Genomic DNA, 27,718 nt, shown 5'->3' with positions numbered 1-27,718 from the left:
TTAATGCAGAAGTTTGGTGAAACACGAATAATTGTTGTAGACTATTCGCGTTTGCCACAAAGGTCTTCTCAACAGGCTTCATCTTATGGGATACTTTCTGTTTTCTGCAATTTGGTATCCAGTTTTCTCTCTGACCGTTTACTGGTGATGGTTGACGACCTTTTCTTTTACCTTGTCAAATAATGCCAGTGTTCCTCAAGGTTCATTTCTTTCTCCTACTCTTATCGGCGTCTATATTAATGATCTTCTGCAGACTGGAAATCCTATCCATAGTTTTGCTGATGAAAGTGCACTGCATTCCTCTTTCCAGTTTAAGAAATCTTGGGGAACCAACGAAAATTATGTCTAACTAACTATAATTAAAGGAAAATCATGTTTAACTAACTTCGTAGGCTATTTTGACAGTTACTCATGAGCTGGATGTTGGGAACAATTTCGGCATAGTTTATCTGGATTTTAGCAAACATTTGACTCGGTCCCTCATGAGAGGTTATTGCATAAGCTAGAAGAGGTTGGAATTACCGGAAAGATTCTAAGATGTATTCCTGGGTGGCTACAGGGCAGAAGACAGAGGGTTGTCATTGATGGATATTCTTTAGATTGGTGTAACTTCAGGAGTGAGGACCCTCAATGATCGATTCTTGGACCAATGTTGTTTCTCATTTTCCATAAATTACATCACGAAGGGATAAAAGGCGTGATGTCAAAATTTGCAGATGACTTAAACATTGGCAGAGTCGTTAATGATCAGTGCCAAGCAGTGCTCCTTCAGGATGACTTCAACAGACTTCAAAGATGGTCAGAGACGTGTCAGCTATGTTTTAATGCAGCTAAATGCAAGGTCTTACACTTCGGCAATAGCAACCCCAAAATAAACTATACGCTTTTTGGGGTTGACTTAAAAACATTGGAGGAAGAAAGGGATCTGGGAGTTACGATACGGGCAGATATGAAGTTTTATGAACAGTGTAAACAGGCGGCCAAGAAAGTCCATGGTGTCCTATCAGTGATTTATCGAACATTATCCTGTAGAGATAGGGAGGTCATAACCCACTGCATAAGGCAATTGCAAGACCACATTTGGAATACTGTGTCCAAGTATGGAGACCTAATCTGAAAAAAAGACATCGGGCATCTTAAAAGGATCCAAAGACGGGCAACTCGAATGGTGAGATAGGCAGAAGAACGACCGTATGAGGAAAGACTGATTGTGTGAGCTTGGCCACCAGGCACCTCAGAGGTGACTTGATTGAGGTTTAGTAAAATGAATGAAGGTGTAATTCTCACTGTTATAAAGAATTCCCGAACTAGGGGTTATAAATTTAAATTGCAGGGCTTCATGTTTAGATTGGATTGTAGGAAGTTTTCTTTTTAAATATATTTTAAAAGATATTTTAAAACTAGATGCTGTATTCATCTAGTTTTAAGCAATCGAGATTTCAGGTGAACAAATCAGATAACTTCGAAGCCCTATGTTCCACATTTAGAAAGGATGCCATACTACTACAAATCTGTCTGGTGTAACTACCCCCCGATCATACAGAAGATTCCCGGAGTGAACTACAAGCATGGACAGCAGTCAACCTAGCCCCCAATACCCCAACCTTCATTATATGCGATTTTAACATGCCTACGCCTAGACATGATGAAGCCACTGAAGATCTCAGAACAGTTGTTGGTACATTTGGCTTAGTTCATCAAACCACACCTCCTATCAGGGGAAACCAGACACTGGATGAGTTATTCCACAATCTCCTGCACCTTAATCTGACCACTGAACATTACAGCTTCCCTTCTGATTACTCTTCCATCACATTTGAGTTCAACGTTACAAACGACTCAAACGCTGGCGAAGCCTTCGGGAATGAAGTGCTGACCAAAACAGTATACTCCATCAAATACTTAAACCCATAGATCATCTTGGCACGTCTCACAGAAATAAACTGGAAGGATCTACAGCAAGAACCAATGAACATCGCTATATCTAGCCTTGCTAACCAGCTAGTTGAAATTGCCACCCAACGAGCATCCAAGCAAATAAAATTATCTGACAGATCCAACGCATGGTTCACTGCTGAAGTCAGAGAAGCATTCCAGAGGAAACAAAAAATTACAGAAAATGGAAAAAGTTTCAATACTCAGCTGACTACCAGATGTACAAGAAAGAGCGGGCAACCTTCCTTAAATACAAACGAAAAGCAATCCGGCAGCTGGTACTCAACAGAATAAATCACTCCAAACGTATTACATCCAAATGCAACAAAGTTTTCCATATGGAAGAGAAGGTATTTCAGGAATGGGTATCTTTGACTTTCAACGCGGTGCCATCAGACCCAAAAAAACTGGGCGATTTCCTCATACACTCCAGATAGCCCCTTTCAATTATATCTCTAACAAAGCAACACCTTATAAATACCATCAATAGACTTCCCAATAAAACTACAATTGGTCCTGACGGTTTTCCTCTATTCATGGTTAAAGTGTGCAGTGCCTTCATTGTGGAGCCCCTTCTGTCAATCTTTAATCAGATATTAAATTCCGGATCAATCCCGACAATATGGAATCACTACAGGGTACAACCCATACCCAAAGGAAGAAACCCTACGGAAACTAAGGACTTCAGACCGATCTCAGTGGGCTGCTCTCTATTAAAAGTGTTTGAGAAAACTATCTTATCAGCACTGATCGAACAATGCGTCTCTCATAGACCCAATCTGCATACTGTGATTCCCAAAAGATCTACATATACAAATTTACTAGACACCCTGTTTAAAATTCAAACTCTCTCAAAACAGTAAATCTCAGCTGGACGTCATCTTCCTTGATATTTCATCTGCTTATGATAAGCTCTCAATTCCCGCTCTCATCTACATTCTGGAAAAATACTTTGGCATTACAGGAAGCCTGTTAAAAGCCATCAACCTCATCCTTACGCCAAGACAACTCATCATCAGCCATAAATCCTTCGAACAGGAGCGTGTTATAACGCGGGGAGTACCGCAGGGAGGTGTCTTGTCCGATTTGTGGTTCGCCGCGGCCCTTGAACCTTTCCTCGCAAGGTACACTGATTTCTCATCATATGCAGATGACCTAAATTATATATAAAATCAAAAGACCCTGAACAAACCCACCTGATAAATCAGCGAGCAGCCGTCCTGATCAACAGCCTTGTAACCTATCTACTTCAGATAGGTCTGGAGCTAATCATATCTAAATCAGCCCAAATCACATTTACAAAAAAGAGAATCATAGCCTATCACAACGGAATGCAGATAAGGAAAATGAAGTCTCACACCGACCTCGGCTTGACTTGGGACGAGGGCCTCACTTTTCAAAACCATTTTTCGACCATGAAAACTAAGACTTTCTCGGCGATGTGGGCAATTTGACAAGAGCTGACGGGGTTACTCCACGTCGATGTAGTCTGTGGATACGTCCATCGGTGCATACAACCAATCGCACTATATGCATCACCAATCTGGTCTTCTGCACCGACCTCGTACATAAACCGATTCCTAGCAGTCGAGTACTGGGTAATGCGATGGATGAACAGTCACGGGCAGCGCATTCACCATCTCCAGAGCTGTTTTATATACCAACTTAAATATCACTCCCTGGAGAGTTCACATTGCGTCCAGGAATAGTCTTCTGTCCCAGATGCTTACCGGTGTGATTGACGCCCCCAGTCTTCACTGAGTTATCGCTACTCCACGTGCTGGACGCAGTAATGATAATCCCTGCTTACCGTTGCATTCTACACTGTTCAACCTGCGCTGTCTGAAGAACTTCTTTCCGAACAACGCAGTCCCCCTTTTCAATACATTGACAATAGACCCTGCGAAATACTGTGAAGGCAAGCAATACAGAGTGAAGAGCCTCTCTGAAGCCTACAGCTTGCTTGAACTATAGAAGTATGAAGAAGAAGCTTGAATAGGAAGGAATGACCAAAATATAAAATAGCTGTTGGACATCTACTTTTAAATGGTACTGTGAATAATTTCCTCTTCTAAAGTTGTCGATAATTACATTCTGCAAATAATACTGTAAATAATTCGCACTTTTATAAATATTGTAAATATGTTTTGTAAATATTGCATTGTAAAGATTGCCATTCTTGCATTTTTGTACATCCTTCTAGCCGGTTGGCTGTGTCAAAGGGGTGAAAGCAATCACTTGCTATAATAATAAACGGATTTAATAATAATAATTTTTAATTACAGAATACACTTCTTTATTTTATCCTTCAGGGGGAAAATCATGTTTCTGTTTGGCGAAGTGGTATTTTGATTACAAAACACAATTCGCTTCCATGAACAATGCAGATTAGGCAATGGAGAAAATAGGTAGAGGTGAGTGAGTAGCAGTGACTTCCAGGCCCAACATCTGCCACAAAGAGTATTATTCAAGTACCAGGACTAATCACACCATTGAACTCCCCCTCCTCTCCCACCAACTTCAAAAAGGGTGTGACTAGAATTACAATGCCACACGTCATTCAACCGAATAAATAACACCTGTCTATTTTCACACACACAAAAAAAAACGACAAACTACAACTATTCTACCCTCCAACAGCTCCACCTGCCGTTAATTAATCAAAACACCCCATAATATCTTTAAAAAATATTTTAAAATAAATATATTGGTTTTAAAGGATCGAAATAAATAAATAAAACTTTGCGAAGAATACGCAACCCTTTGAAGGTCATTAAAACGAATAAGGAAATCTTTTCTTTATTTCAGCTACAGAAGTCATCAATTTAAGACTGGAATTTCCAGCTTCTGTCAAATGCAGTTTATGATAAAAGAAACAGTCCCGCTGGTGGTGTGGTGTTGTAAAAGATAATAGGAATTCTGGGTAATTATATCGATACCAGAAGGATGGAAGCCCCTTCTGTGCCCAACGACTAAATCTTTCTTGGTTTGTGTGTCACTTTAATAACTGTTGCTTCTGCGAATATTTGCGGGGAAAGTTTACTGTTCTCAGTAATGCGCGCGAGACCTCTACATTATCCGCGTGCCACTGTTTATTCTGATGACGTCATTGGCGTGCAGGGGGGATCGAGATAGGGACAACACACGAGGAGGACGCGAACAGGTCATAGCAGCTGGGCTTAACCTTCCATCAGGTTTCCGCTCACGGCTAGGGAATACCCCAGTAAGATGAGGGATTTTTTTTTCCTTCTTTCTTTTTGTTTTATTTATTTTTCAGTCACTATTATCGTCCTGGATTCTGCCACAAGGCTGCGTGGAACCAAGCGAGCTGCACGGACACAACTGAGGGTCTCGGTACAGAAAAGCAGCGGCACCTAAGGATAGAGAGGTATGTGGAAATTTGCTTAAAGATGCTATAAAAATAACCGAAGGTAATTAGTTGTATAGAAGGTCTCTTTAATTCGTGGGTCGATTGAGCTCTGCACCAAGTAGATGCGACTGTTCGCCTATGTATTAAAAATAAGAGAGGTTATTTTAATGCACGGGTTGATGGAGCTTTGCACCAAGTTTGCACGATGTTTTCCGGTTGTAGAAATAATCTAACTTGATCACCAGAATGTGGACAGATGACTTAAAATCACATCTATGCTGTTGACTTTGCGTGCATCTTGTTGTTATATACAGCGTCCATTAATGTTTCATACACCAGTGGGACTTAGTCGTATCAGTTATTAGGTTTTATTAAATGATCGTCGTTGAGTCAAATAGGTTTTGCAATCGTCGTTGAGTCGAATAGGTTTTGCAATTGTACTAGTGTCCTTCAAGATGTCCCACAGCGATTGTTCCTGTTTGTCCGATACAAAAATCGCCATCTATGAGTAGGATTGCGAATTGGTGAAGTACAGTTGACAATGGGACTGTCACCAAGACCATGAACTTGGGGGAAAACCCGATGTCGAAAGATTTTCTTGAATGTGAGAAATGTAAGGTGTGTCTCTCTCAAGGACTTTCTGCTAGGAAAATTGGTACTTCGGTTGCTAGGTAAGTAATTGTCAATAGTGTATGTACCGGTACTCTTGAACAGCTCAGTTATATTATAGTTGAGAAGCGGATATATCGAAGTTTTAGTAAGGAATCACCTTTTAGGGACGCTTTTGAGATCATCTAAGTTGGAAATTGCATGAGTCATCTGTATACGATTTCGACAAGGATCTGTACGCATTCCAACCAAGTATAAAGGGTTGGCTATACTGTCAGTGAAGAAGTCTATATTGATTACACCAATCTGAGAAGATGGAGAGTGCTTTTACCGCCTTCGATCGCTATAATACTTAATGTAAAATTATGAGGTATGTTTTTTCTTCTGTGCCAGCATGAATGTATTATGACCATTTGGTTCTTGACTAAATGCAAGGACCAAACAGCCATCATTCTATTTTTCCTTGTTTTAATATTGACGAAAACGGTTTTATAAGTTTTGATAATAGTCTTGTTTATGTTTAGATACAAATGTTTTGAATTAAATAATTATGAAGTTTTGAGAAACTTAAAACGCATAGCCAAACCTTCTTCTAGGAAGGATGGGAAGCCCTTAATTTCAGTTTGAATAATTGATGAATTAGTGCCCTACTTCAAGATTGGATAATTTTAGACATGTGGATTCAGTTCCGGGTTACGTGTGACGTGAAGATTTGGTTATATCATATATTTATTTATTTATTAATATTTATAATTTGCTTACTATGTTTACTTTAGATTACAGTGACTATAGGTGTCGAATCCAAGTTTTTGAAATTATATTGGAGACTATTCAAGTCTAATTTCTGCTTTTTAGTGGTTCTAAAGATAAAATTGGTTCAACTTAGAAGAGATTCAGGAACATACCATAGTTATTATGTGCCACCGGGGTCAATATAGATATAAACTAATTCATCAAAAGTATTCAGCAACTATCAACTTTGGAAAAAGAGTTTTAATTAACAAACTAATAATGTTTGGCTCCACCTTTTGCTCAAATGACAGAGTTGATTTGTAACGGAACACTTGAAACGAGTTTCATGGCAAGCAGCTGGAATTTGTATCCATTCTTCATCAGTGCAGTTGCTAATTCGGCTGTAGAAGATGGATGTATTGTCGGACCTTGATCAAACTGATTTTAATTCACTCCAAAGGTCCATTTAAGTCTGATGGGCCTGCCAGGTAACTTGGACTTCATTTTTCTCACACCAGGATGACGGTCAGGTCATGTTGGAACATGAAGTACCCATTTATGCAGATGGTATGGGCCTGTTTGGATTTGGTTTTCCTGGGTGCTGTCGATGAAATCTGTCTGTTTGGATATTCTGAAGGATTCTGCCTTATCTGCATTGTGGAAATTCTTTGTAAGTGGGGTCCGTATACTTGAATATATACAGGGTGTCTCAAAAATACACGGCATAACTTCAGGAATGAGTTCCTCATATGTAGACAATAAAAATATTTTATATCAACATAGTTCCGGAAATGCTTGGTTCCCGAGTTTTGAAGGTTTTAAGTGTCTGTCTCTGACACTTAACTGTTCACATCACCTTATAGTAATTGTTCAAAATGTTCACCTTCTGCCTGAATACAGGCCTCACATCGATGTCTCATGGACTCGCGAAGACGATGCCAAATTCCTGGCATGTTTCTTATTGTCTCCCAACCTGCCACAATTCGATTGCAGAGAGTTTCCACATCAGCTACCGGAGTCGAATACACCAATGACTTTAACTGGCCCCACGAAAAGAAATCTAGTGGGTTTAAATCAGTGAGCGTGGATGACAGGCAGTTGGTCCACCCCTCTACTTAAGGAGTCGTAGATCTTGGTCGGCCTCTGTCCGCAGCATGCGGTGTAAAGGTCCCATGTTCGAAGGGACCGTTTGAAACGTTTGAAGGTATCCATATGGATACCTTCAAACGTTTTCCTATCTGGACATCTTCGTTCTGGGAACCTTTCGTGGTACAAACGACAAGCCTCCAGAGCATTGCTGTCGCCAAACCGTACATAAAGTGCATATCCTCTTGCTCCTGATTTGAGTACATGGTCGGAATGGGGAACCACCAGATTCTGTCAGTACCTTGTGATGAAGGAAATCACTTGAGGGAGATAAGACATTCCGGTTAATAACTCGGAAACCAAGCGTTTCTGGAACTATGTTGATATAAAATATTTTTATTGTCTACATATGAGGAACTCATTCCTGAAGTTATGCCGTGTATTTTTGAGACACCGTGTATACTTCCTCATACTCCCATTTGGCACCCTGAGTACACTCGATAATATTTTTGCATTTCATGGATATGCAAAAATCGTTGTAAAGTGCCTATTCAACTCGTTTGACACTTCTGAGTTTTCTATGACTTTTCAAGTTTGAATAAGAGATTTTAACGACCGATGTTTAGAAGATGTTGTAAATGGACAAATATACAGTCGAAGCTCTATATAACGAGCCCTAGGGGAATGAGAAAACGATCGTTATATCGGAAGGACAAAATAAATAAAAGTTTGAACATTTAATGTGGTTCTACTAATACAATATGGTATAATCTTATTTGTAATACGAGAGGTTTTCGAAAAGTAAGGTAACACATTTGTTTTCTTAATAATGGTGAAAAGGAATGAGATGAAACGCGGTGGACAGACAGACCCTTTAATAACGTTCAAAAAGATCGCCAGTGCAGTGTTGCGGTACTGTCGCCTCACAGCAGATTCCAGTTTGCAAAATGGCGGCTACCGTGCGAGTGTGGTCCAAAACAGGTGTTTGGGAAGTTATTCGCTTTTTTTTGAAGGGTCTTCACCAAGTGACATTCACCGTGAACTAGTTGCTGTGTATGGCGAAAAGGTGATGACAAAGCAGCAGGTGTGTTTTTGGTGCAATGAATTTAAAGCGGGCCGTGTTGACATTGAAGATCGACATCGGGAGGGCAGGCCTTCATCGAGCAAGACAGAAGACAAAATTTGGCGCATTGAGGGCGAGTAAAACTGCGTGAAATTGCACAAATAGTGAACGTGAGTAAGTCGACTGTTCATAATATCCTTGGCTTTCGAAAGGTGTGCTGCCGTTGGGGCCTCGACAATTGTCAGAGGAGGACAAAGCAAAACGCACCGGGATGTGTCTGGTGAACCAATTGCGATACAGCGACGAAAGAGAGGATTTTCTCGCTCGCATAGTCACAGCAGATGAAACGTGGGTTCATCACTTTACCCCGAAAAGCAAACAAGACTCCATGACCTGGAAACATCCACAATCTCCTGTGCGCAAAAAATTCAAAACTGTTTCCAGTGTCCGAAAAGTCATGGCCACAGTGTTCTGGGATCGCCAAGTCGTTCTGTTGGTGAATTTCTTGCCGAAGGGAGGAACAATCGATGCACAGCTTTACTGTGCAAAGTTGGAAAAACTGAAAGCCAGCATTTGACGCAAACGACCAGGATCCCTGACAAGCGGCGTGATTTTGTTGCACGACAACGCAATTCTACACACTGTCCACACGAATCGTGAGTGGTTGTGTCGTAATCGTTGGGAAACTCTGTCACATCCCCCACTACAGCCCAGACTTAGAGCCTTCAGACTTCCATTTGTCCGGCCCTCTGAAAAAACACCTTTCAGGAAAGCATTTCACCACGGATGAGGAAGTTCATCAGGGAGTGCGATGTTGGTTACTGCGTGTGGGCACGGACTTCTTTCAGTACTGGTATTGATAAACTGATCCATCGTTGGGACAAGTGCATCAATAAAACTGGGACTTTGTGGAGAAGTAGTGCATATTCACTTACAATATTTCTTGGTGTGTAATTTCAACACCATCAATTATTAAACACCATCGAGAAAAAAAATGTGTTACCTTACTTTTCGGAAACCCCTCGTGTATATTACAGTATTAAACAAGAAAATTATGATTATAAATGTAATATTTAACTTTTGCAGTTAGGCTGCGGTTTAAAAAATCGTCATACAAGTTCTAACCCTTGATAGGCATTTTTCACTGGAACATCTTGTTCAACCACAGTAGGTTCCTCATCTTCAACGCTACAAATTTCGGAAGATTCCATTACGTCTACAATAAGTTCCTCTTCATTCGTGCATATCCTGAAACATTCAAGGTCCTCATCCACTTCTGCGTAATCTTTGAAGCTTAAGTTTTCCTTAGTTTTTGCTAAGTTTAGGTGATGACGCACACCCTCAAATATTTCTTCCCTATTATTGGACTGTTCTTCGCAATTAATAGAGGAAGAAGCGTGCGAAACTTCACACGTTGCATCATTCAAGGTGGTATATTTGAAGCAGTTGGTGATCACTTTTTCATCCAGCATATTTGAAGCAGTTGGTGATCACTTTTTCATCAACTTCATCCCATGCTGAATCACATAAATACATTGCCTGCAGGGTTACGCATTGAATTTTGCTTTCGAGACGTAGAACACAGTTTTGTATAATAGCATTCTTCGGTAGTTTTTCTTAAAACACTGGATTGATCAAGTGACTGAAGAACTGGAGTTATATTTGGTGGTAAGTACACCACCTAACACACAGTGACTCGACAGCGATTGCACGTAGGTCATTTACTTGACAGTGAGGGGTGCAGTTATCCACAAACATCAAATTTTTTCTATTCTTCTCATTCATCCTGTGATCTAAGTCTCTGATCCATTCTTCATAGATTTGTAATGTCATCCATGCCTTTTGGTTAGCTCGATGTATAGTCGGTAATGTCTTCAAACCTTTAAAGCATCGAGGCTTCTGGGCTTTCCCAATGATTAACGAGTCCAGTTTTATCAGCATTGAAGATGTCATTGTGGTCGTATGCCAGCAAAACATTTTTTAAACGATTTTCCTTCCATTCATTTGTAGCGTCAATGTTAACAGCTGCACTTTTCCCACACACTTGTTTGAAAGACAGGCCATGACGAGTCTTAAATTTCTGGAACCATCCATCTGAGCTTTTAAATCCTTTAATATCCATTCGATGAGCAAACGACTCAGCCTTAGCTTTTAAAAGATTACCATCTACGAGAACGTTTTATGCTCATCACCATTAGCCATTCCAAAATTACCTTTTCATGATCCGGATACTTCGTCTTTCATTCTCAAATCCTGTCCAGTGTAGCAGATTTCTCTAAACTTTCAATCTTTTTCCGATCTTTCAGAATAGTGAAGCGTTCTGTCATTTTTAAAAGGGGATTGTGTAATAATAAAAAAAGTAAAAATTTAGATTAAGAGGTAGAAATTTATGGTCGTTATAGAGAAATCCTTTTATTTCCAATATCGTTTTATTTCCAATATAGAAGAGAAAGACAAGGAGAGAAAGATATAGAGGTACAGATATCGAGAATAATCGTACTAATGAAAATTAAAATATAAACCAGATTTGGAGATTGAGAAAACCGGACTGTGGGGAAATAGATAGATTGTTATCGAGCAATATCATAATACTCAGCTTTTCCCCAAAATAATTCCCCACATTTTTCGTTTCCATTTTTATTTCTGTGACAAAGCGAATAATTGGGTCTTTGTTCTCACACAATCTTCTTCCACTCCCCTCCTCCACCCTCCAAAAACGCTAACCGGGGGTATTTCCTTATTGCATACTTCCTGCATGGAGTGTACAATTACGTCACACACGGTCAGCATCCCTGTTTTTATTGTTCCGGACATTTCCATGAAGGTCAGAGCATTTAAATTTTTTTCCCTCAACTTTGTCACTTCGTGTTTCTTGGTAGTTAAGGTGATTGCCATAACTGCAAGAAAGTTTGTTCCAGCTAATCAAAGATTTTTTTTCCTTCTTCCTAACTTTCAATCTTGTATCAAGAAACCAAAATCCATTCGATGTGAAAAAAACCAGCTTATTTTATTTTTATAAAATAAAAAAAATCACTTTAATGATTTTTCATCCAGCTGCGTACTGATAGTAATTTTTATTTCATCCTTTATATAATTCATACTTAAAATAAGAAAATGAGTCAAATAGTGCAAAACATCGAGTTAAATCTCTTTCTTATATTATTTCCAGATCCTCAGCAGTAAGAGGAGCAGACGACATTCCGGTGACGCAACAATGGAGCTGATAATTCTGTGGGTGATAATTGGCTGCTGTGTGGTGGTGTCCTTGTTTCTGTTGTGTTGTGCTTGTCTTACAAGCGTCGTTATCCGAAGAAGAAGCCATCACAGTGTCACACACGTGGGTCCACACAGTGTAATAGTGTGCGCAGTTCAAACCAAAGAAGTTTCGACCAAGGCGCCTCCTACAGAAACTGTTTGAAAACACTCGAGGACCATGGATGTTTTTCATTGTTACCTGATTCTTGTTGAAGCCAAAAAAGAAAATGAACAAAGAAAAAAACACGTGAAATCTCATCCACTACGAGATTAATTTGTATATGAATTGTATATAGGCCAATAAGTTATGTATATTGACTTGATGCTGTATATATTACTGTCGGGTTCCGTAAAATGTAGTTGTCCGTTGTTTTACCCCGCATTTACCGATCGTGTCAACTTAGACCCCCCTTCCTCGCTAATTTCTTGGAAGAAATCCATGCAGCTATGTAAAAATTATTCCTTAAAAATTTTCCGCCTAAATTTTCCTAAAGCATCTGCTATCTGCTTAGAGTCGTAAGGCGGATATGTAAATATATTGAGTACGCGTGATGTTCTGTTTGATAAATAAAATAACGAATATTATTTATACATGCAGTTGTCCAATGTTTCATTTCATAATGAGCAGCACTTCAAAACCACACTGCGCTGTGTGAAGAACGATAGAACTTGATGGCTTTGACTTAATATTTCAAAATTTCTGGATGAAAAACTAGGCTAAAATATCTCGTGCGAGCTAAGAAAACACACGTAGGTAGGAAATAAGAAACTTATTATTTAACTAGGGTGGAGTATACTTGAAACCTCTTGACTCGTAATATGGGTCATGTGTTAGTTGGCCCTTTGCCAGAGGTCGCATCACGGAGTGAAGCAAAGGAGGCATAAATTCTCTTTGTCCTTGTAATGCGCCGATATTTTAACATGGTTGCAAGTATTCTGCAATAGCCTACCTTGTTTACCATAACCAAGATTACTGGGGCTTGACGTTAATGACCCCGTATAATCAGCAAGTAAATAAGGAGTGGAATATACAGTAATCACTGACTTGGAATTTCCCATTATCAGCTGAAAAACCTATTTCGAAATCACATGGAACAAGTAGTACCAGAAGGCGTACATATTTAGAGACTATAAGAGGCGTACGTCGCAAATTTAATGAAACCCACCTAAGGATTACAATATATATACGAGAGTTAGTCAATAAATACAATGAATTCTCATTTTTTTAGTTTCTGCGATGCAAAGTTGGCAATCACTATTAAAAATAGAGGTCAATCTTTTACTTTTTGACCACCGAAATATCTTTATAAGTTAGTATTTAAACAAATTGAAATTTATCGTAGTGTACAACGCATCACAGCATGAAGACATTTCTCAACGAGGCCAGAAACTGTGGTTCAAGGATAGTAAATTGACTTAGGCATGGATAAGCTGTTTGCAGCATGGATAGGCGGTTTGATATTGGTTGCTTGGACATGAATTTATTTCAAAATCAACGCATCGGTTTCTTTAATTTGTAATAACCCGGGTCCTGATCTTGCACCAGCTGATCTTCATATAGAGAGGTATTGACCATATTGTCTACTTGTTTACTAACCCGTCTGTCGACAATTGCTACTGGTAAGTGATTTTCATTAGTGCCCCTCTAGCATTCCATTCAAAAGGGGCAGAAATTAGACCGTTTCGCTTTCCCAAAAGGAGCCAGGACCTCTGCCCTTATAATAATGGATAAGGAGGCATCAAATAGTATATTTGGCGTTGACTGTTATCAATCATTTTTACATAAAAAACATGGCGGCACTTAATAGGGCACAAAGTGAATGTTCCATTAAGGCCAACACATTCTTCAGAGCACAACTACTTCAATTTAACACGTGGTAAGTAATCTTGTTTCGTTCATCTACCTGCTTAATCTAAGAGATAAGAAAGCCACATATCGTAAGCGAAGAGTAAGAATGAGAAATGACCTACCTCAACCGTCATTTCGTTATCAGTAGGCGTACCCACGACGAGATCGAAAGCGGTAATTCGTATTATACTCCTTGGTAACATTATATCTCGGGACCCACGCCTGTTGAACAATATTCAAGCCCGCGTCTCTTCGAGAAAGGTTCTCCAAGGCATCTGAGGTCCAACGAAGCGAGCTATTCCCGTAAGCTGGAAACTGTTATTGTAGCTCTGCCCACGGTTGCCATAGCGACTACCGTCTGGCTTTACACTGTCAAGAGGCGTCTGGGAGAGTTGAAAATTTAAAGCTAGCATTTAAAAAATGAGGTTTGGAAACAAGTGGTGTACTCGAAGACGTCAGACTGGCTGGTACCAAGATCATTCTGAACGGCATAATTGAAAAATTTTATGGTTTATTCTTTTTTATTTTATAAAATCGTTTTTATTAATGTTCACATACCTTCAGTAAAAATACACCAAAGTGAATAATCGTAGTTAAATCCATCTAAAAGATTCTACTCGTTTCAGTAGTAATGTGTTTAAAAATATATAATAATTATCTATTTATTTTGCGAAAAAGTATTTTATGAAATTGTCTGGCGCCATCTACCGGTCTTTACAGATACTTGGAATCTATAACCAAAATGGAAATATAAAATTATAAATAATTTAGAAGAAGAAGAAGAATGGTAGATATGCGCCACCTAGCGCTAATTTTCAAAAAGTTGGCCAAGGACATTCCACCAATTTCACGGGTGATGTATCCTGGTTACAGCCATCGGGTTTCATTAAATTATTCTTGTTTATTAAGTTCCCATAATTGATGCATTACCGACTGGCAACAGTAAACATTATTTGATTACTGTCAGTGAGTAGGGCAACCAAATCATATTTCTTTCTAGTTGCAATTTTTTTTCGCTACAATTCGAAAAAGAAAAAAAAAAAAACAGTATTCAAGTATAATACTGTATAAATTTTATTTTATTTATTTATTATAATCCTGGTTAGAATAAATAAACCTGTCGAAAGCATTCTTTTATGCATAAATTATTAAAACGCAAAAATTAAATTTGTCAAGAGAAGAATTTTAAATCTAAAAGCTTCTTGAATTTCTTTATCAGAAGAAGCTTGTTAAATGTTTTGTCAGTGTGCATGCGCAAATTGGGTTTTACCAAGAAATCAAATGACCTACGTAAATGTGTAAGTATACGTAAATAAATTTGCAATCACAATGGTTTTTTTTTTTAAGTTCCGGTTAGAGAATGATGTCACAAAGAGACGTCACAAAATGGCATTTCACCTTGTGCCATCTGGTGGGAATCACTAGAATTAACAATTATAATTGATTGGATAAATCAGAATAAATATAATATTGAAGAGTATAATAATAATGGAGCAATATTGTAATATTGAATTATTAAGGCACTAAGAGAGTAAGGAATTTTGCATAGAAATTACTTTTTTATTTAATGGTAACTTTTTTAAAATGAGGTTTAATTTTTTATCCTCCGTGTTTATTTTATTTGCAACATAAAATAAACACATTTTCTTTAGTGTATAAATTATGTTTATATTATTCAATCAGAAACGGCACATTAACTTCATTTAAATAATTAATATTAATAATATTTTTAATATGACATTTTTTATAACAAATTATATTTTTTGATGATATTCTACCTCGTGCCATCTAGTGGGAATAACTGGAATTATAATTATAATTGATTACATATTATTGAATAATATTGAATTATAATATTAAATCGGAATAAGTATTATAATATTGAATTATTAGGGGTCTACGAGAGTAACGAATTTTACACCGAAATTACACTTTTATATAATGCCAATTTTTTTAATGAGACTTTTTAAAAATTTTATTCTTGTTTATAATATATTAGTGTATATATTATGTTTATATTATTCAATGCGAACCGGCACATTAATTTCACATACATAATTATTATTAATAATATATTTTTAATATAAATTATAAAAGCATATATTCTGGGGAATAGGATTTTAATTGATTATAATCAACATTATAATTAATTATGAACAACATGGAAAGGGTGAGACAAAAAAAAGGGTTAAGAATAACTATTTTTGGAACTAATATAAATATTTAATAGTACTGATACGCTCTGGAAATCACACTAATTCTGTCATCCAAAATATTCTTTATTAGCATGGAAAATTAATCTGAAACAGCCTTAGCGTTTTGTTCTATTTGAATTGGCACAGCTGAAATGCAGTTTAGAATTAATTACATTAACTTTTCTCTCCCTATTCGAAGTCAACATCAGTAAAAGCAATAAAGCCAGTTTTAAATCTTTGGAAACAAAAAAAAAAAAAGTTAATTAATTATTGCATGTGAACACTGGTGCCATCTATGAAGCATTTCAGGCACTTCTGAGAAATAGTTTGAATAAATTCTGTTGGGCTTCAGCAAATTCCACCTGTCACAGTTCAGAACAGGAAGTCCAACAAACTAGTTCCTCACACTTCCGGAATGATTGACACTACGTCGGGCCAGCTCACCTTTCGGACGTTCCCCCCGATATAACAGTTTAATTAGCTAATTAATTTTACTTCATTCCCCGCCACCACCTCCATCGCCACCGTCATGACCTCCATCGTGACCTCCGGCGTCGCCATCTTCGTCAGAGTGTCCGAACATGCCGTGACTTCTCCCATTGTGGGTCGACCACGTGTCACGGCGGCCGAAGGAGTTGTTCGCCGTGTCGCCACCTCCCACAGCTCCGTGCCCTGCCCCCAGCAGCAGTGCCGCACCCATCAGCGCGGCGGCACCGGAGTCGTAGTCAGCGTCCTCATCCTTGCAACCGATTTCGGTGATTTCGTCGAACAATTTGCCCGGGTGGGAGCCCTCGACGTTGTCGCACACGGCGTCGTCTGTGGCGTCGCCGCTCTTGACCTCCGACAGACGGTGAGCGGCACCATCCGGCGGTTTGTTGCACTTGTAGTTGATTAGGCACATGCACAACCAGAGGGCGCCCATGCTGCACAGAACGCCCAGTATGATGAACACCACCACAACGACACTCATCGTCGGCCGACGCACGAGCTGCTTCCAAACACAGGTGTTGAGTGACGGAACACCACCCACGTCATGCTTCTCCCTTCCGGATGATCATCTGTAAAGAAAGATAGAATGAGTAAGAACTTAGAATGAGTTTAGAGCTCAGAAAGATAGAATGAGTAAGACTCGTCGACACCCATAATAAATTACGTTATTTTCTATCCGGTCTGTGTTAAGCAGTTTGGTTCTTTGGAGACAACCGGAAACAGAATTCCACAGAGTTTCCGGCTGTTTCCATAGAACCAAAATTTCTATCAAACTGAATCTGCAAATACTGTGATTCTTTCGCCTGGATGGTGCGTTATTTGCTTGAAAGGATTCTTTTTCATATGGCAAAATTACAGCATCATACCAATTGGAAAGTACATTGGTTTGCAGTTGGATTTGGTTCTTTGGAGACAGCTAGAAGCAGAATTCCACAGAGTTTCTGGCTGTCTCCAAAGAACCAACTTTTCCATCAAACAGAAGCTGCAAATATTGTGATTCTTTTGCCTAGATGGTGTGTCATTTGCTTAAAGGGATGCTTTTTTGTATAGCAAAATTATATGATCATTCCAATTGGGAAGTGCACTGATTTGACGGATACCAGACAACTGATTTTCATGGTATAAATTGATGATTTACTTCGATTTTTATTTTTTTTTATATAGATTTTTATCTTTGATGGTTTTTGAAAACGCCGCATTGCCCTATCATACCAATTAGACGATCTACAATTGCATCTCTTCCACTGACGTACAATTTTACAACAATTGAATTGCTGTGTCCCACTGTTTCTGCTTTTTTGGGACACGTTTGCTGTTTAACAGCCTACTGTCATACCCCTTGTAAAGGGATCTAGGTCCTTTGCACGTCCCATTCTCTTACATCTACCTGTCACTGAGTGTGCATGCTCTTTGTATCCTACTTTTAACTGGTACAGCCGCGTACCTGTCATGTGACCTCTGGACTTAACCATTACCTCTTAGGGAGAAGGTTCCCGATACATACTGGAGTGCGTGTGTACATGTTTATATACGCAGTACGTCTGAAAGGACAAATTTGATCATTCAAAATTTGGTCTGTCAGTCATATTCTTTTGAATGTTTTGGACGATACTGAACTGTTTGCTATTGGTGTTGTTGGATTTTTTTTAAGAGCATCAGCGACTAAGACCACATTGCTCCATGTATGTTGTCTGCAAACTGCGTTTTCCATGGTCGATTTTCTGTCTGCTGGACGAAAAAACCGAGTTTCCGGGGGGAAAAACCATTCTGCCCTCACCTGAGATTGATTAACTCAGCCACGTTGTGAAAATGGCCCATAAAAATTCCTTTCCTCATCGACGGGACTCGAACTCAGGTCTTTTCAACCCAGTGTGGGGAGGACGTCAATCCTACTAACTGTGCTACCCACGAGGGCCGAAGTGCTTGCCTTTTATATTCATTTTTAAGAGACAGAAGCCAAATTTTGTGACTGGGGGAAGTGAACTCTTTTCAGAAACAAATTTTCGAATAATTAATGTAGCATGCGTAGGTGTACTGCCATACAACAAAAACCCAGTTGTTTTTCATGGTATAAATTGATGATTTACGTAGACTCCTTCCAAATGTGATTGTTACAAAATATTTGATAACTGAGACCAGACTTTCGTGGAAACAGCAACTGGTTTATGTTTCACGACAACGCTCCTGAACATAACACATTAATTATTTGAAGATTGCTTTCACAAAATCGGGTTAACGAAACCAACCCTAACACATTTTTTCAGATATGGATCCGGCTGACAGGAAAACAATGTCATATCATCCAAAAGAACACGATCGACCAATTCAAGGAGATATAACTTTGGAGGAATTTCAAGAATGCATTCAATCAGGGTTCGAATTGGGCCAGAGAGCACTGGAACACTGAAAATAAGAAAAAGATAGTTCCTTTACACATAACCACAGATACCAAAGTTTAAATCGAGAAATATTGGACATTTTCAAAAGCAGAAAAAGTACAGGGTCGTTTTATATACCAGTGAAGAAATGGCAAGCCACTGTGCCACGGCACACCTGTTTGGAACATCTAACTCAATCATTTAATTTTTAGGTGAATGATAAACAGTATCTTTGATTCCATAAAATACATTAATATAAATGTTCCATTCATTTACTTTCAAAATAGGATTTGAATCAAATAGTTTTGCACATTTAACCTATTTCGTTATGCCGATATATACAAAATCGGGTGGCGTCAGGGTTAGGCTCCCAAACACATTTTCTTATATCGACTTATACACAGGCCAAGATACTTTTTGTGATGTCCCGAAGCCCAAAATAGAATTCGACCTGTACTCTAGTATCTATGGTATGTCTCAAGTCTTAATTTACAAAATATTAAACATTAATCATAAATTACAAAACATAAAACTCTGAAGGAAAACAGCTAAAGATGTTCAAAGTGACCTCCATTTTGTTCAATGCAGCATTCAGCACAACGAATCCACAATTGGCGGTTGTTGTAGGGTTTTAGGCGCATCAGTAACTTAAGCAATATTGAGCAGTATGTAATGTCTGTAAACTGCGTGTGTTCTGTGGTCGAGTTACTATTTGCTGGATAAAAAACTATGCTACCCTCGTCTGAGACCGACTAACACAGCCACGTTGTGAAAAATGCCCATAAAAATTCCTCGTCTTTGACAAGATTCGAACTCGGGTCTTTTCCACCCGATTTGAAGAGGACGGAGATAATACCAACTGTACTAGCCAAGAGGGCGCGAATCCACGATTTCCTGGCATATCTCATAGTTTCAGGGCTATTCGTAATGGTTTCAGAATCTTCCAGAATGTGATTTCTCAGTTCATCTGGCGTGTCCTCGAGTGTGGCAAAGTGGTTATAACCACCGTTCTTCCCACGACGGGTGAAAGAAGCACCAGGTTAAAATCCCATTAATGACATGAGGAACTTTTATGGGCTCTTTTTCACTTGCTGAGTTAGTCGCCCTCAAACGATGGAAGGAAGGTTTAACCTCTCGGAAACTTGAATTTTTCGTCCAGCAAAAGAGACAAACCGACTAGAGAACAGTCATTTATGGACATAACGCACCACGTGAGTGGAGAAGATTGTTTTGGAGCAATCCTAATATAATAGGGTTTCTTTTGTTTGTTTTTTGATCTATCTTACATGGTAATAAGGTTAAAAAACAGTCTTGCATAAATCAAATCCTCTGCCCATTTTTAAGGGGATGTCTTCCAATAGTTCCTACTAATTATTCCGCAGAAAATGTAGATACGCCATTCTTGAGAAACTTTCTGGTAAAAGAAAGATCCAATAAGATTGTCCTCCAAGAATACAATACTAAACAGTAAAGGTACGTTGATAATGAGTATTGACAATCGTATATGTGGGTTGACTTCTGCCCAGGAGTAAGTGTTTTGACAGTTGAGCATCCATTTCTTGAAAATATGATTGATCTGTATCAAGGACATGGCCAAGAAATCGAGGATCACTTGTACACTGAAAACGAGCCACTGGCAAAAATTTCTTCATATCTTCTGGCAACAATTCTTGTACAGTCGCACTCTGAAATGGATACAGTTTCTGTTAATGTAATGTCTCCCAATATGCTTGCAGATGACACATTTATGCAACCTTAAACCCATCTGATGTTTGTGGTAAGAGAAGCTTGAATAGAACTAGCCTATACTTCGTAAAATTTACTCGAACTGCGTAATTGGTATGATTCACAGAGTAGTACACTATTCGTTTAATCCGAAAATGTTTTGCCATTTTACACGGATTTGTAATTTATGATTAATGACACAGACAGCAACGAGCGTTCAGTCAGAATCTCCGTCAACGTGCTACTGTTGGTTGACCCACACTTTGTTTCTTCCATCATTGCTGACGGTAGAAGGCCCAGTCCTTTGAATGGATGACTGCAACTTTTCTAAAGTCCAAAAAAAAAAGAAAAAAAGCAAGACGTTCTGACCAGACGTCAAGATCATGCTTATCTTATTTTTTGATTCACAGAGCATTCTTCATTACCAATTTTTTTTCACATTGTCAATGAACCAGGAATACTACAAAACGGTCTACAGCGATTTTGCGATGCTGTTTAGAAAAACGGCTGGAAAAGTTGGCTTCACAAAACTGCCGCTAGCATCATTCATTCACTATTCGTTTATTTGTTGGGTGCCCAAGGGTGTCCCATAAATGTTCCATCGGATTTAAGTCTGATGATCGTGCTGGCCACAGCAGTCGTTGGACATCTTTAATTTCAAGATATTCCTTCACAACTTGAGCTCTGGCGTTGTCGTTCATGAAAAGAAAATCTGAGCCAACGGCACCCCTAAAAAGTCGCACATAGGGTTCGAGGATCTGTTCTCCGTACCTCTACGCCGTTATGGTACCCCTATCAAAAATATGAAGAAGGGTGGGGCCGTTGTTCATTATTCCACCATACACCAGAACACTGCCTCCACCATAAGTATCCCTTTCTCTGATCTTGGAAGGATGGCACTACATTCCTCGTTGTTTCCAGATGAAATAACATCTACAATCTGTTTGCAAGCTAAAACGGGACTCATCAGTAAACAGAACTGTATCCCATTTGTCAGAGCTCCCAGTCACATGTTCATGGCACTAGTTTCGATGAGCTCTGCGGTGGTTTGGGGTTAATCGAATACTAATAACATGGCGTCCTTGCCAGTGGTATGCATTCCAGTCCGGTTGGAAATGTTTTCACCTGTAGCCGCAGCAACTCCAAGAGACAGTTGATGACAGGACATCGTAGGGTTCCATCTTGCTGTTAGAGCCAGATAGCGGCCTGTTCTGATTGACGTAGCCCTCGGAAGACCTTGGCCAGCTGTTCTTATAATGGTTCCTCTCTCCCGAAACTGCTTCCATAGTGCCGAGACGACACTGCTTGACACGTTAAGCCAACGTGCCACCTACGCCTGGGACTGCTCGTCTTCAAGTCGTCCAACGGCTCGCAATCTCGAAGAATCATCTAAACCAGCGTTTCTCAACCTTTTTTTAATTATCGCCCCCTAAAGGGCTTTTTATAGGCAATTTTTTTCCTAATCACTCCCATTTTGAACAAGAAAATACTTTATACTTACTCTTTTTATTCAGTGGGATCCCTGAGCCTGATGCTTTTTGGCTAATGTTCAATGTTCAGTATGATGTTAGTAAGTTTAATTCTAATGTTCTAATGTCTCCTCTTCAACTTATATCAATTCTGTTTCTTTCCTTTGTTAAAATTTTATTTACTGAACTAAAACCACCTTCAAACATATAAGACGTTGGAAAACAAAGCAGTACTTGGCCATTTCAGACCACACTGTTGAATAAAGAAGTTTAGTTGTTTTTTATGCCCACAACTCAGCCATTCCACCTTTTTTGAATTTATATTTGCATTCTTGGCTAATTGAACGAGTTCTTGAATTCTTCACTAGCAGATCCGACATCGCATTCAATTGCATCTAACATCCATGGCTTCACTTCAAAAGAAAATAATATTTTACATTTCACCTTTTAAAGAACACAAATGATCTGAATAATTCTTAAGATCATTCTCATTGAGAGATTCATTGATTTCGTCTAACTCTTGCATACTATTAAATTGTTTTCCAATTAAATTGCTTTCAAATATATCCAGTTTTTCAGTGGGGGCTTTTAATACGTTTGCAGCCTATCAACGTAATTAATTTCCTTTGAAGTTGAAGTGATGGTTCATTAAGTTTTCGAAAAATCAAAGCCACTTTTGTTAGTTTCCTTTAGAAAGCCATCTTACTTCTGGATGTAAAAGAAATCTCGCATACTGTTCTTCATTTTCAACATTAAATTTTCTAAAAAGGCGATCATATTTGCTGTGGGACTTTATTTTATTCAGGGTTTTAATAACTATACTGAGAGATTGATAAAGAACTGGACTAATATTTTTTGCAACCAGATGATGTCGGTGCACAATGCAGTGTATTGCAAGAATTTCGGGACATTTAGGTGGGTTATAAAACCTTTGTCTTCCACCCATGGAGGTAGCACCATCAATGGAAGGATACAAAATTTTCCAGTGGTACTTGTTTTTCATCAAACTATGTTTTTACATCAGCCAAAATGGATGCTCCAGTATAGTCAGCTTCTATAGCTTTTACAAACAACATCTCTTCTTGCAATTTACAATCATCATCGAAATAACGAGCATATGCCATTAGAAGGGCCTTATTATCAGTAACTGTGGATTCATCAATCTGAATAGAAAAATTTCTCCTTTTTAGTTTGTCAGTTAGCTGCCCTTCAATGTTAACTGATATCTTATCGATTCGTCTTCGAATTGAATTTGCTCAATGGCAATGGTTTTAGAATACTGGAAGGGTTTTGATGCATCACTGTTGAAATTAGTGTCTAATGCGGGTTGTATCACAGTCTCAGCAACTGTATGAGCACTACCAGTTTTATAAAATTGCAGAATACACTTTCTTTTTTAGCACCTGACATGATTGATGATGGGTCGAATAACTACAAAGAATTAAATAATAAAATATAAACTATTTAACTCGCATAGCCCATGTCACTCACAAAAGAACTGTGGATCAAGAATAAACAACTTCCACATGGAAACAATAAGGTAAGGTAAGATAAGCAGCAGCCATTATCAATCCACTACAGGATGGAAGCCTCCTCAACGATTCTTGTTGAGGGGCATGGACCAAAATCTGCCACGCTGGGTCGGGAGATCGACTGTATTTAGTAGTCAGGGGCTTGAACCCCGGACTACTCAAAGTACGTGTCATACTGCACTCATGGAAACGATAAATCAATACTAACTGTCGGTTAGAAAGTAGAAATAATAGACTGAAACATTTCCTCATCCTATCCATGACTCATATATTTATTTATTCATAAAAGAATAAATAAATGAACAACGCTAATCATGCCACTGCCAAGGTTGCAGCGGTCGGAAAGGCGCGAATGCCAAGGATAGCGGAGACATTACCTTTGAAAGCATTTAAGCATTTAATGCCTATGCCAGGGATCGGCAACTACGGCTCTTTAACTTTTAGTCCACACGAAGAACAATTTGAAATGGAGTTAGAGGACTTAAAAATCAAGGAAATGTGGAGTGCAAGACTAAAATGTCTTGAAATTGAGGATTTGGAGAGGCAAAAGGCTGCCCTTGCAATTCTACGAAAATGGTCGGCGATAGATTGGTTGAAAACGCAAGACCAAATTGTGTTCGATGCGTGGAATTTATGAGTTTTTGAATGTGTGAGTTGAAGGAGTAGCTGTCCCTTTCTTCCTCTTCCTCTCCTACTATCACCTTCCCATCTTTTTTGATTACCGTTGGTGATTACTGGACACGTATAAATTTGAAAATATTTGCGTTTGGACTTCTCGTAGTTTTCGGTTCGACGAATTTCTGCGGGCAAATATTTTCGAACATGAACTATATTAAAAATAAATGAAGAAACCCCCTGAACAATGCGAGTTTCTCAGCATGTTTAAAGATGAAAATTAGGGCAAACTCGCCTGATGTTGAGAGATTCGCTTAAGAAGTTCAGCAGCAAAATTCCCACTCTATTCCATTTCTTAAAAAACTCCCTCACTCCTCTTTCTCCTCCCAGCTTGAGCTGAGGTGCGGCTCTTCGGATTGTCTTTTTTTTTTTTTTAATTAGATCAAAAATGGCTCTTCACTCAAAAAAAAGGTTGCCGACCCCTGGCCTATGCAAAGGTAGTTGAATTAAATCACGCCCACTATCTTCCTTTTATCAAAATTTCTCACTTATTCCTAATATAATATACCTATATGTTAAAAATCAGTTGTCTCAAGGGTAAATAAAACAAAATCGAATGAGAGAAATTAAACATTAAAGAACAAGATGTCGTCAGGTAGGGTTGAACTTTGGAGAGCCACAAACCATTGTAATGCCCATGATTTTTTCGTCCCCCCCCAAAAAAAAACTATTTTCGCTGCCGTTGAGAACCCCTAATCTAAATGACGATGACTTGCCATCCTGAGTACTAGAGATGTTGCTGTCCTACTGAGCAAGCCAAAAAACAGGAACGAATGATGTGGTCGCAACCCTCTGTTTTTATAGGCTTCAATAATTTGCATATTGTGAAATCTGTAAGGCGGTGCATATTAATTTCTATTGGATACTCGGAATTTGCACGCCAGGAATGCCTATTAAATAACAAATATTCGCCTTTGGTGACACTGTGCACAATAAAATATTCATGAAAAACATTTTGTTCTGTTAATTTTGTCCAGCAGTGTATTATTGAATTTTATTATTTACAAATTATAATTTAGTTATATAAATTAAGCCGTTTTTTCTCGTGATTTGATCCCGATTTTATCCAAAATTTTGCATCATTAGGCTTTATAGTTCGAAATTAGTTGGATCACTGTATGAGGTTTTGAAATGTTGGATGATGCTTCATGAGAACATTCCTCTTAATTAGTTGAAGTTGGTGATTATGATTCTGAGTGCAAACTGCTGGTTTCTATTTGGTATTTTTGGGGGAGGGCACTGATGAATCATCAATCCGGCGAGTTGGCAGTTTAGCAAGTCTGGATAGGTTTTCATCGAGAAGAGTGAGCTTTCAGGGAGGTCAAGACTAAATTGACTAGAGCAGGGGTCGGCAACCTGTTTTGAGCGAAGAGCTATTTTTGACCTAATTAAAAAAAAGAGAACCTGAAGAGAAACCTCAGCTCAAGCTGAGAGGATGGGGAGGGAAGTTTTTTAAGAAATGGAATAGAGTGGGAAGGCGTTTTATTTAAAAAATATACATTTTGAAATATTATTTATAAATACTGAAAAAAACGTAACAAATATCCAATTAGGTACGAATTAATGTGACTTTTGCTGCTGAACTTAAGCGAGTATGCCGCAATTTTCATCTTTAAACATGCTGAGAGACTCGCATTGTTCAGACGATTTCTTGATTTATTTTTAATATAGTTCATGTTCGAAAATATTTGCCCACAGAAATTCGTCGAACCAAAAAGTGTGAGAAGTCCAAACGCAAATATTTTCAAATTTATATACGTGTCCGGTAAGCTACTCCACATATCGAACACATTTGGTCTTGCTTTTTTAACTCATCGGATGGTTTTCTATCGCCGTCCATTTGTGTAGAATTGCCTTTTGCCTCTCCAAATCTTCAATTTCAGTTTTAAGGCATTTTAGTCTTGCTTAAGTCCTCTATATCCTCATTTCAAATTGTGCTTCATGTGGGCTAAAAGTTAAAGAGCCGCTGGTTGCCGACCCCTGGACTAGGGGTTTTCTTCTAATCGGTTCAGTCACCACAGAATTTCACCGTTAGAAATTTGTTACGAGAGACTAGTGCAGGAGACCGGAGAGGTACAGGGCATAGTGTTAATTGTCTGGTGGCACCGGAGGTCTTCCCCAACTCCGCGTAGTATCTGTGATGCACACAGTTCACTGTAAAGGGTCGATTGTGTGCGTGTGAGTAAGTGTTGGGTTTATTCAGTGTAATGTTGAGTTGTGTTGTTATGTTCACCTGGCCTCTTAGCTGTGGGGCGCTGGGAAACCAAGGCAAGCCCCCTCGCCCGTGGTGGGCCATGGCAGTAAGTAAATATATGTAGGAGTACTATGGCCGGGGACGAACCCTGGACGGCACCTGAATTTTCCGGGAAGGGCCCCGATAGAAAAAAGAAAAAAAAAAAAAAAATGTGGAGGAAATGGTAAAAGAGAGAAGGAAAAAAATTGTGAAAGGGTGCATGGGAATGACAATTTCAGATTAAAGGGGAAGGCACAGGAGGATGATAGGAAGACTTCCAGCTGGAAATAGGAAGAACAAGGCTAGAGGGGCTCCCATGCAGAAGCAACCCACCTTCTGATAGGGGAGTTAGCAGGCAGACACACAGAATTATGGTAGTAAGTCTTTCACCAGGAGAAATCAGAGTTATAGGAGTGAGACATCTCTCGGCGTGTTAACCGATTAGATTAATATTGTGGCAGCCTAGTAGCTTCTTGTGGATGGCCCAGAATGTGGCACAGGTCTTTTTATTGGTCTTTAGAAAGTGTTTTTAAAATTTAGGTCTTCACCCTGCATTAGCCCTAAGTCCGTATGGGAGATCTTCACGCTAGGTAGCAAAAATGTAGGTGGTAGATGACTTTCATCAACCGGTGAAATACCACCACTTTGCTTATTGGAGGCTTGAAGTGGTGAAACCCATGTTCAGTCTCTAGAGCAAAGTTTCCGGCACCCCCCTCCTCCCATACTTCTCCTTCAACCCATGCATGGTACTAAGTACTATAGGTTTTGATACCTTTCGTGTTTGGGGTTTTCATAAAAAAAAAAAAAAAAAAAAAATGATTATAACCACCATCCTCTCTCACTAGATGGAAGGGACCGGCTTCGAATCGCATCAATGACGATGAACTTTTATGGCTCTTTTTCACCCGGTGATTGAGTTAGTCGATCTTAGGAGAGGAAACTTAGGGGTTTTTTTGTAGAGCAAATTCGGCAAACCTACCAGAGAACACACGCAGTTTACAGATATGTACGGTTATATGCATGGTTAAATGGTGTAATTCTCGAGTGGACCTAAGATGACAGTTTTTTTTTTTAAAGATCTGTATGGGATGAAACTTTTCGTATTTCATGACAACGATCATGA

The 27,718-nt window shown here is 38.9% G+C and overlaps 2 protein-coding genes across 3 annotated transcripts in view; both read right to left on the bottom strand.

The window, feature by feature from the left end:
• The window catches only part of LOC150075796 (uncharacterized), a 40,212-nt gene extending 25,979 nt beyond the window's left edge, over nucleotides 1-14,233 (bottom strand). Inside the window, exon 1 of the mRNA XM_090387822.1 lies at nucleotides 14,022-14,233. Coding sequence (XP_090243948.1) covers nucleotides 14,022-14,102 — 81 coding nt within the window. The 5' untranslated portion in view covers nucleotides 14,103-14,233. The remainder of the gene's footprint in view (nucleotides 1-14,021) is intronic.
• Nucleotides 14,234-16,176: 1,943 nt separating this feature from the next.
• Nucleotides 16,177-27,718, bottom strand: part of LOC150075795 (uncharacterized) — a 35,175-nt gene continuing 23,633 nt past the window's right edge. The window contains exon 2 of one of the 2 annotated variants that reach the window (XM_090387539.1): nucleotides 16,177-17,152. In XM_090387539.1, the coding sequence (XP_090243665.1) occupies nucleotides 16,591-17,064 (474 nt within the window). In that variant the 5' untranslated portion in view covers nucleotides 17,065-17,152 and the 3' untranslated portion in view covers nucleotides 16,177-16,590. The remainder of the gene's footprint in view (nucleotides 17,153-27,718) is intronic. The other variant, XM_090387538.1, reaches the window with a different exon arrangement.

The sequence above is a fragment of the Mastigoproctus giganteus genome, chromosome 13, assembly GCF_048544385.1.
Source record: "Mastigoproctus giganteus isolate SK-2022 chromosome 13, ASM4854438v1, whole genome shotgun sequence".
NCBI lineage: Eukaryota > Metazoa > Arthropoda > Arachnida > Uropygi > Thelyphonidae > Mastigoproctus > Mastigoproctus giganteus.
This window is presented reverse-complemented; position numbering and strand designations above follow the sequence as displayed.